Source organism: Eubalaena glacialis, chromosome 10 (assembly GCF_028564815.1).
Source record: "Eubalaena glacialis isolate mEubGla1 chromosome 10, mEubGla1.1.hap2.+ XY, whole genome shotgun sequence".
In the NCBI taxonomy this organism is placed as follows: Eukaryota; Metazoa; Chordata; class Mammalia; order Artiodactyla; family Balaenidae; genus Eubalaena; species Eubalaena glacialis.
This window is the reverse complement of record NC_083725.1, coordinates 45812770-45823368: the sequence shown is the minus strand read 5'-3', so window position 1 is coordinate 45823368 and position 10599 is coordinate 45812770. Positions and strand designations below refer to the sequence as shown.

Below are 10599 nucleotides of genomic sequence, written 5' to 3'. Positions count from 1 at the left end.
CCATAGGTTACACCTTGACCTAACGTTTTTATGTGGGATGGTTATGCTTACTTTCGTTCCCTTTAGGGTTTGCTGAAGATGGCGGTATATAGACTGTAGTAGCAAGGGTTGGTGAGGTTGATCGGGGTTTATCGTTTATAGAACAGGCTCCTCTAGGGGGGTATGAAGCACCGCCAAGTCCTTTGAGTTTTAGGCTGTTGCTAGTAGTACTCTGGCGAGTAGTCTTGTTTCGTGACTATTAGAGTTTATGGCTAAGCATAGTGGGGTATCTAATCCCAGTTTGGATCTTAGCTGTCGTGTAATCAGATTATATTAAAGTCACTTTCGTAGTCTGGCTTAGTTTTAATTAGGGCTTTTTACAGCTTAATTAAGGCTTGACTTTATTTTATGTAACTCCTTAACACTCTTTACGCCGTATTTCTATTAATTTGGGTTAATCGTATGACCGCGGTGGCTGGCACGAAGTTTACCAACCCTTGTAAACATGACTTAGTCAAACTTTCGTTCATGGCTTAATTTTTATCACTGCTGTGTCCCGTGGGGGTGTGGCTAAGCGAGGCGTCGTAAGCTGCTATTGCTAGTGTGCTTGATACCCACTCCTTTTGATCTTTGATGATTTAGAGGGTGTTCTCACCGGGGTGTAGATGCTTGCATGTGTAAGTCTGTTTAGAACTAATAGAAAGGCTGGGACCAAACCTTTAATGTCAATGGGGTTAGTTAAGTCCATCTAGACATTTTCAGTGTCTTGCTTTACAAATATTTAAGCTACATTAACTTATTGAATAGGAATAACGTTCATGTATTTTCATTATTGGGTTTGTGTCGGATTTAGTATTGATTTATGAATAAAATGGCTCGTGGATCTAGGGGGGAACCTGTCTAGGGGGGTGGTGAATATCTAAGCAGATCGTTAGTATTGTATGGAAGGAGGGGGGTTTGATCCCCTAAGAGATACAGTTTTTTGAGCCCGGGGGGAATAGTGGAGTACTATGTCCTGTAACCATTAATTTAATTGCACATGTTGGTTGTGCTAGTCAAATAACAAATACATCCAGGTCCAGCTACAATTTGCTTGATCGCGACAGGGCCCGTCCCACGGGCCGTAGCTGAGTCTATGCAGGCCCCCCCCAAAAAATAAAAAATACCAAATGTATGAAACCTCAGTTATGTGTGGGCATGGGCTGATTAGTAATTAACCCATCGAGATGTCTCATTTAAGGGGAACGAATGGGCGATTTTAAGTAGACATGGCCCTGAAGTAAGAACCAGATGTCTTGTAAAGACCATTAAGTAGCTACCCCCACAATTGATGGGCCCGGTGCGAGAAGAGGGATCCCTGCCAAGTGGGTTGCTGGTTTCACGCGGCATGCTGACCAAGCTCGTGATCTAATGGAGCGGCCATAGGATTCAGTTGACTTGAATTGATTTAAGGACATGTACTATGCACGATCAATGATTATTATGTACATATGTAAAATAAATAAAATTTAATACGAGCTTTAACTTCCCGTAGTGAAAATAATTGAATGCACGATTATACATAGCATGTATAAGTACAATTTATGAATCAGGGCCAGTATTGGTTATGTGGTAGTACATACATGCACGAGTTACATAGTAATATGTAGTAGGATAATTTATTTTTAATACTGACATAATACTGTGGTTTTGTGATGCTCTACAATATACTTTTTCAGGGAATAGTTTAAGTAGAATTTCAGCTTTGGGTGCTGATGGTGGAGTATAGTACTTCTTCCTTGAGTCTTAGGGAGATGTGGTTCGTCTCCTTTTTCGGTTTACAAGGCCGGGGTATTTAATTATACTACAAAGACTCTTCATTTTATGAGTTTATTTTCGATAAGACTAGCCGTTGGTATTAAAACTAGAATTAGGAGAAAGTAAAGGATGGATGCGAGTTGGCCTACGATTACATAGGGGTGTTCCACGGGTTGGCCGCCGATTCATGTTAAGGTTAGTAGATCCGCAACTAATACTCAGAATAGGAATTGGCTGAAGGGTCGGAATATTATGCTTCGTTGTTTGGATGTATGGAGTATTGGGATGAAGGCTAGGATTAGGATTGAGAGTAATAGGGCTAGGACTCCGCCTAATTTGTTAGGAATTGATCGTAGGATTGCGTATGCGAATAGGAAATATCATTCTGGTTTAATATGTGCTGGGGTGCTGAGGGGGTTTGCTGGGGTGTAGTTATCGGGGTCTCCAAGCAGGTCAGGTGTAAATAGGGTTAGTATTAGTAGGGCTAGGATTAGTAGTAAGGCGCCTAGGATGTCTTTGATTGTGTAGTAGGGGTGGAATGGAATTTTATCTATGTTAGATGGGATGCCTGTAGGATTGTTGGATCCTGTTTCGTGGAGAAATAGAAGGTGGACGATTGCTAATGCTAGGATGATGAAGGGAAGGATGAAGTGGAAGGCAAAGAAGCGTGTTAGTGTTGCTTTGTCTACGGAGAAACCACCTCAGATTCATTCGACTAAGGTATTACCGATGTATGGGATTGCTGATAGGAGATTGGTGATGACGGTTGCACCTCAGAATGATATTTGTCCTCAGGGTAGGACATAGCCCACGAACGCAGTGGCTATGACTGTGAATAGTAGGATCACTCCAATGTTTCATGTTTCTTGAAAGGCGTAGGAGCCGTAGTATAGGCCGCGTCCTATGTGGGCGTAGAGGCAAATGAAGAATATGGAGGCTCCGTTTGCATGTAGATATCGGATAATTCAACCGTAGTTTACGTCTCGACAGATGTGTGTGATTGATGAGAAGGCGGTTGTTGTGTCTGGTGTGTAGTGTATTGCTAGGAACAGGCCTGTTAGGATTTGTATAATTAGACAAAGGCCAAGTAGGGAGCCGAAGTTTCATCATGAAGAAATATTTGATGGAGTGGGGAGATCGATGAAGGCGTCATTAATAATTTTTATTAGTGGGTGTGTTTTTCGGATGTTGGTCATTAGTGTTCTTGTAGTTGAATAACAACGATGATTTTTCATGTCATTAGTCATGGTTGGAGTCCATGTAAGAATAATGATAATATACATTGTTTTTATTTTAAGTATTCTTTTTGTAATTAGTTTTGTAGGGGTTTCTTCAAAGCCCTCGCCTATTTATGGGGGTTTAGGGTTGATTGTGGGTGGTGGTGCTGGGTGTGGAGTTGTCTTAAATTTTGGTGGTTCGTTTTTAGGTTTAATGGTATTCTTGGTTTATTTGGGGGGAATATTAGTTGTATTTGGTTATACGACAGCTATGGCTACTGAACAGTATCCCGAGGTTTGGGTTTCTAACAAGGTTGTACTGGGAGCATTTATTTTAGGGTTAGTAGTAGAGCTTTTAGTTGTGGTTTACGTTTTAAAGGGTGGGGAGGTGAAGATTGTATTTGAGTTTGGTGGGCTGGGGGATTGGGTTGTTTGTGATGTAGGGGGTTCTGGGGTTTTTAGTGAGGAAGTCACAGGGATTGCGGCGTTGTACAGTTATGGAACTTGATTAGTGGTTGTTACAGGTTGGTCCTTATTTATTAGTGTTGTAATTATTATAGAGATTACCCGGGGTAATTAAATAAGATTATGCTGAGGATGATGGTGATGAGGAAAGATAGGAAGTAAAGCTTGATAAGGCCTTGTTGGTTTGAGGTTAGTGTGGAAGCTTTTAGTTGGATAAGGGCTGTGGTTTTTGGTAGAATGGTCTCTAATCAGGTTAGGTCTAGTAGGGAAGTTGCTAGTTTTTGGCTTATTAGTAAGTCAAGGTGAGGGGGCAGACGATGTATGATTGTGGGAAAATATCCTAGTAAGGTGGAGAATTTGGAGAAGTTTGATGGGTATGTGTGTTTTAGGTTTTGTGTGTGGGTGTTGATTTCGAATGCGAGGATGAAGCCTAGGGTTGTTATTGCAAGGGCGGTCAGTTTTAGGTGTAGGGGCATGGTTATCAAGGGGGTGTTTATTGGAGGAATGCTGTTGGATAGGATGAAGCCAGCGAAAATGCTTCCGATTAGTAGGCGTTTGATGGGGTTGATTAATAGGGGATTATTTTCATTGATGATTGTGGAGGGAGGGAAGCGGGGTTGTCCTAATAGCGTGAAGAAGATAATGCGAGTGCTATAGATAGCTGTGAGGGAGGTGGCGGTTAAGGTTAGTAGTAGGGCTCAGGCGTTGGTATACGACGAAGTGGCAGTTTCAATGATGGGGTCTTTAGAGTAGAATCCAGTGAGGAATGGTATTCCTGTTAATGCAAGGCATCCGATGATGAGGGCAGTTGTGGTGAATGGAAGGGCCTTGAATAGTCCTCCTATCTTTCGAATGTCTTGTTCATTGTTCAGGTTGTGGATGATGGAGCCAGAACATAAGAATAATATAGCCTTGAAGAAAGCGTGTGTGCAAATGTGTAGAAATGCCAGGTATGGTTGGTTGAGGCCGATTGTTACTATTATCAGGCCCAGTTGGCTGGAGGTGGAGAAAGCAATGATTTTTTTGATGTCATTTTGGGTGAGGGCACAGATGGCTGTGAATAAGGTTGTGATAGCGCCTAAGCAGAGGGTTGTTGTTTGGATAAATTTATTATTTTCTATTAGAGGATAGAAACGGACAAGTAGGAAGATTCCTGCTACAACTATTGTGCTTGAGTGGAGCAGGGCTGAAACTGGGGTGGGGCCTTCTATTGCTGATGGAAGTCAGGGGTGGAGTCCGAATTGGGCTGATTTTCCAGCTGCGGCTAGTACAAGTCCCATGAGTGGAAAGTTTGGGGAGTTTTGGTTAAGTATAAAGATTTGTTGTAGGTCTCATGTGTTTATGTTAGAGAGGAATCATGCTATTGATGCGAGAAGTCCGATGTCTCCAATGCGGTTGTATAGGATTGCTTGGAGGGCGGCTGTATTTGCGTCTGTTCGTCCGAATCATCAGCCGATGAGTAGGAAGGATATGATCCCTACTCCTTCTCAACCGATGAAGAGCTGGAAGAGGTTGTTAGCCGTAACAAGGATTAATATAGTGATGAGGAAAAGGAGTAGATATTTAAAGAATTGATTAATGTAGGGGTCGGAGTGCATATATCATATTGAGAATTCTATAATGGATCATGTGATGAATAATGATACTGGTATAAATATGAGTGAAAAGTAGTCTATTTTGAAGCTGAGTGTTAGTTTGAGGGTTTGGATAGTAACTCAGTGTCAGTTTGAGATGAGTGCTTCTTGGTTGGTATGAAGATATATTATTGCAGGGATTAGGCTGGTGATGAAGGCACAGAAGACGATGTTTTTTACATAAGATTGGTATTTGTTGTTTTTGTGGGTGTTTGTGGTGGATATTACGATTGGGGTGGTTAGAATTAGCAGTGTGAGTAGGGCGAAGGAGGTAAATAGGTTTATTACTTTTATTTGGAGTTGCACCAATTTTTTGGTTCCTAAGACCAATGGATAACTACTATCCTGTAAAAGTTTGAAAAAGCCACAGCTGTTAGGTGTGGGAGCATGAGTTAGCAGTTCTTGCAATACTTTTTCGGTAAGTAAGAAGTTTTGGTCTTCTGTCATTAGTTTCACAAACTAATATTTTTCTTAAACTACACTTACAGTAAAGAGGGCCTAGAATGATTTTGGGATTAAGTGATAGAAGTAGGAGGGGGATGATGTGTAGGGCCATTAGGGCATGTTCTCGTGTGAAGGAGGGAGTAATATTATTAATGTGGTGTGTGTGCTTGCCGCGTTGTGTTATGATTAGTATGTATAGGGAGTAGAGAGCGGTGATTACAATGTTTGTTCCTATTAGAAGGATGGTGGGGTTAGATCATGAGAAGGTTGATATGACCACGAATAGTTCTCCGATTAGGTTGATAGATGGGGGTAGAGCAAGGTTTGTTAAGCTTGCTAGTAGTCATCAGGTGGCTATCAGTGGTAGAAAAATTTGCAGGCCTCGGGCTAAGATTATGGTTCGACTATGGATACGTTCATAGTTTGAGTTTGCTAGGCAGAATAATATAGAGGATGTGAGACCGTGAGCGACTATTAGGGCGGTAGCCCCTATGTAACTTCAGGGGGTTTGGATGAGGATGGCTGCGATGACAAGTGCTATGTGGCTGACTGAGGAATATGCGATGAGTGATTTTAGGTCTGTTTGGCGTAAACAGATGGAGCTGGTTATAATTATTCCTCATAGGGAGAGCATGAGGAATGGGTAGGCTATGTGTTCTGTTAAGGGGTTAAGCATGGATGTGATTCGTAACATGCCGTAGCCTCCAAGTTTTAGTAATACGGCTGCAAGGACCATGGAACCTGCGATAGGGGCTTCTACGTGTGCTTTGGGTAGTCAAAGGTGTAGTCCGTAGAGGGGTATTTTTACTAGGAAGGCTATTATGCAAGCCAACCATAGGAAGATATTGGATCAGGAGGTGGATAGTGGTTGGGCTCAGTGTTGTAGTAGTAGAAAATTTAAGGATCCTGTTGTGTTTTGTAGATAGATCAGTGCTACTAATAGTGGGAGGGATCCAACTAGTGTATAAAATAGGAAATACAGTCCTGCATTGAGTCGTTCCGTTTGATTACCTCAGCGGGTAATAATAATAAGGGTGGGGATTAGCGTAGCTTCGAATATAATGTAGAATAGAATTAGTTCGGTGGCGGTGAATGTTATGATTAGAAGGACTTGTAGTATAATTAGTATTGTGATGTAGAGTTTTTTTCGGACTGGTGGTTCTTTTAGGAGGTGAGATTGGCTTGCTATTAGTATTAGTGGAAGGAGTCATATTGTTAATATTAGAAGTGGGGTGGAAAGGGGGTCGGAAAAGAAAATTAAGGAGTAATTAAGGCTGTTATCATTGAGTTGGTTAAGGAGGAGTAGGCTTGTGAAGCTAATTAATAGACTGTAGGTTGTGGAGTTGATTCAGATTAAATTATTTTTTGATAATCAGGTCAAGGGTATTAGTATGATTGTGGGGATGATGAATTTTAGCATTGGAGGAGGTTGAGATTTTGTACGTAGTCGGTGCCATATGTGTTGGAGATTGTGACTAATAGAGCTAATCCGATAGCTGCTTCGCAGGCTGCGAATACTAGGAGGATAATGGGTATTATGTTGGCCAAGGTAAAGTGGGAGTTTAGGATTGTAAGGGCTGCTAGGACGAAAAGTGATAATATTATACCTTCTAGGCAGAGTAGTGCGGACATTAGATGGGATCGATACATTAGTAGGCCCACGAGGGACATGCTAAAGGCTATAATGATATTTATATGAATTAGGGTCACTTGGTAGTTGTGAGTTTAATCACAGTTTAGTGAGTCGAAATCACTTGTTTTGTTTTAAACTAAATACCATATTCGGCTCATTCCAGGCCCTCTTGAGTCCATTCGTAGGCTAGGCTGGCTGCTAGTAGGGAGATTAGGAATAGGGCTATAGTGAGTATTGTATTTAGATTATTTGTTTGGATTGCTCAGGGGAGGGGGAGTAGAAGGGCGATCTCCAGATCGAAGAGGAGGAACGTGATAGCTACTAGGAAAAATTTTATGGAAAAAGGTAGGCGGGCTGATCCTATAGGATCAAATCCGCATTCATAGGGGCTTGTTTTTTCTGCGTATGCATTTAGTTGGGGTAGTCAGAAAGCGATAAATACGAGTAGTAGGGCCAGTGTTGTGTTTGTTAATAGTGTTAATAGGAGGTTTATTGTTCTTTTTCGGAGTATACCGAAACTAACTGATTGGAAGTCAGTTGTACTTATTAATACTAAAAGAGCTAGGAGCCTCATCAATAGATAGATACATAAAGAAATAATCATACGACGTCTACAAAATGTCAATATCAAGCAGCGGCTTCGAAGCCAAAATGGTGGTTTGATGTAAAGTGGAATTTTATTTGACGTAGGAAACAAACAATGAGGAAGGTAGATCCGATAATTACGTGTAATCCATGAAAGCCCGTGGCTACGAAGAATGTAGATCCGTAGATTCCGTCTGAAATTGTGAAAGGGGCTTCGTAGTATTCTGATGCTTGTAGTAGGGTGAAGTAGAGACCTAGTGCAATTGTGATGAAGAGCGCTTGAAGTATGTGTTTACGGTTTCCTTCTATTAGACTATGGTGAGCTCAGGTAATGGATACGCCGGAAGCCAACAGCACAGAGGTGTTGAGAAGGGGAACTTCTAGGGGATTTAAGGGGTGGATGCCTGTTGGTGGTCAACATCCACCTAGTTCTGGAGTAGGAGCGAGGCTTGAGTGGTAGAAGGCTCAGAAGAAGCCTGTGAAGAATAGGACTTCTGAGATGATAAATAGGATTATTCCATATCGAAGTCCTTTTTGGACGGTTGGTGTGTGATGGCCTTGGAATGTGCTTTCTCGGATAATGTCTCGTCATCATTGGTATATTGTTAAGATATTTGTTAGTAAGCCTAAAGTTAGCAAGATTATTGAGTTGAAATGGAATCACATAATTAGGCCTGATGTTATAAGAAGTGCTGATAGAGCTCCAGTGAGGGGTCAAGGACTGGGGTTTACTATGTGATATGAGTGGGTCTGGTGGGTCATTATGTGTTATCATGGAGGTATAGGCTTACTAGGAGGGTGAATACGTAGGCTTGGATTAAGGCGACAGCGAATTCAAGGATGGTTAATAGAGTAAGAATAATAAAGGTGATAAGGGTTGTAAATAGGCTGATATTTATTAGTGCAAGGGTTGCTTCTCCAATTAAATGTATTAGTAGGTGACCTGCTGTAATGTTGGCAGTTAGTCGTACGGCCAATGCTACTGGTTGAATGAATAGGCTAATAGTTTCGATAATTACTAGCATAGGAATAAGAAAGGTGGGTGTGCCTTGTGGTAGTAGGTGTGCTAAGGATATTTTTGTTTTGTTGCGAAATCCAGTAAAAACAGTGCCAGCCCATAGGGGGATGGCTATTCCTACATTCATTGAGAGTTGTGTGGTGGGTGTGAATGAGTGGGGTAATATTCCAAGGAGATTGGTGGAGGCAATAAATAGGAATAATGAAATAAGTATTAGAGATCAGGTTTGTCCTTTAGGGCTATGCGTACTTATTAGTTGTTTTGATGTTAGTTTGGTTAATCATTGTTGGATAGAGATTGTGCGGTTGTTGATTAGTCGGTTTGGTGTTGGGAATAAAATGGATGGGAGGATAATAATTAGGGTGGTGATAGGAATACCTACTATAACTGGGGTTATGAAAGGGGCAAATAGATTTTCGTTCATGTGGTGTCTCAAGGGGTTTGTTGTTTTTGTGTTTTGGTTAGTACTAATTTGGGGTTGGGGGAGTGGGAGTGTTTTGAAATTTTTAGTTGAAGTAATACGAATAGGGTTAAGAGTATGGATAGGATAGTGAGGAGTCATGTTGATGTATCTAGTTGTGGCATATCATTAAGGGGAGTTTGGGCTCTCAATCTTTAACTTAAAAGGTTAACGCTAGTTTAGCTTCTTAATGATGTTATAGTATTGATGTAGATCATTTTTCAAAATTTTCTAGGGGTACTAATTCCAGGACAATTGGTATAAAACTGTGATTTGAGCCACAAATTTCTGAACATTGCCCATAGAATAGGCCAGGTCGTGTTGATATTAAGGTTGTTTGGTTTAGGCGTCCTGGGATCGCATCTGTTTTTAAGCCTAGGGAAGGTACGGCCCATGAGTGTAGTACGTCTTCTGAGGAGACTAATATTCAGATTGTTATTTCTATGGGTAGGACTACTCGGTTATCTACTTCTAGTAGTCGTAATTCTCCTGGTTTTAGGTCTGATGTTGGGATTATGTAGGAGTCGAAGTTTAGGTCTTCGTAGTCAGTATACTCGTAGCTTCAATATCATTGGTGACCTATTGTTTTTACGGTGAGGGAGGGGTTATTAACTTCATCTATTATGTAAAGGATTCGTAGAGAGGGCAAGGCAATTAAGATTAGGATGATGGCTGGAAGGATAGTTCAGATAGTTTCTACTTCTTGGGCATCTATGGTGCTGGTATGTGTTAACTTAGTTGTGAGTATTAGGGTAATGATGTAGAGAACTAGGGAGCTAATTAAGAAAACAATTATTAATGTGTGATCATGGAAATGTAGAAGTTCTTCTATAATAGGTGATGTTGCGTCTTGGAAGCCTAGTTGGAGAGGATATGCCATAGAGATATACAGGACTTTCACTTGTAACTTAACTTTGACAAAGTTATATAAGATTTTACTAATATCTCATCCATAAAGAAAGACATAGTGGTTATGATGTTGGCTTGAAACCAATGGGAGAGGGTTCGATTCCTTCCTTTCTTGATCATTTTGGGTTGATGTATGCGGGCTCTTCGAATGTGTGGTATGGTGGAGGACATCCGTTTAATCATTCAAGGTTAGTAGAGGTGAGGTCTACTGCTAGTACTTCTCGTTTGGATGCGAATGCTTCTCAGATGATGAAAATTATTAGTATAACTGCTGTTAATGAGATGAATGAGCCTATTGATGAAATAGTATTTCATATTGTGTAGGCGTCTGGATAGTCGGAGTATCGTCGAGGTATACCGGATAGACCTAAGAAGTGTTGTGGGAAGAATGTTAGGTTTACGCCTACGAATATGATTATAAAGTGAATTTTTGTTCATGTTGAGTTAAGCGTGTACCC

At 41.0% G+C, this 10599-nt stretch overlaps 1 protein-coding gene and 3 pseudogenes across 1 annotated transcript; all 4 read right to left on the bottom strand.

Moving 5' to 3' along the window:
• Positions 1–1832: 1832 nt before the first annotated feature.
• On the bottom strand, positions 1833–2972 carry LOC133100109 (cytochrome b-like; annotated as a pseudogene).
• Positions 2973–3379: 407 nt separating this feature from the next.
• Positions 3380–5539, bottom strand: LOC133099839 (NADH-ubiquinone oxidoreductase chain 5-like; annotated as a pseudogene).
• Positions 5540–7731: 2192 nt separating this feature from the next.
• On the bottom strand, positions 7732–9323 carry LOC133100107 (ATP synthase subunit a-like). The gene is given in 1 exon segment (XM_061204032.1): positions 7732–9323. A coding segment is annotated over 1 exon segment (681 nt). The 5' UTR covers positions 9197–9323; the 3' UTR covers positions 7732–8515.
• Positions 9324–9446: 123 nt separating this feature from the next.
• LOC133100108 (cytochrome c oxidase subunit 2-like) lies at positions 9447–10112 on the bottom strand (annotated as a pseudogene).
• Between the last annotated feature and the right edge of the window lie 487 nt (positions 10113–10599).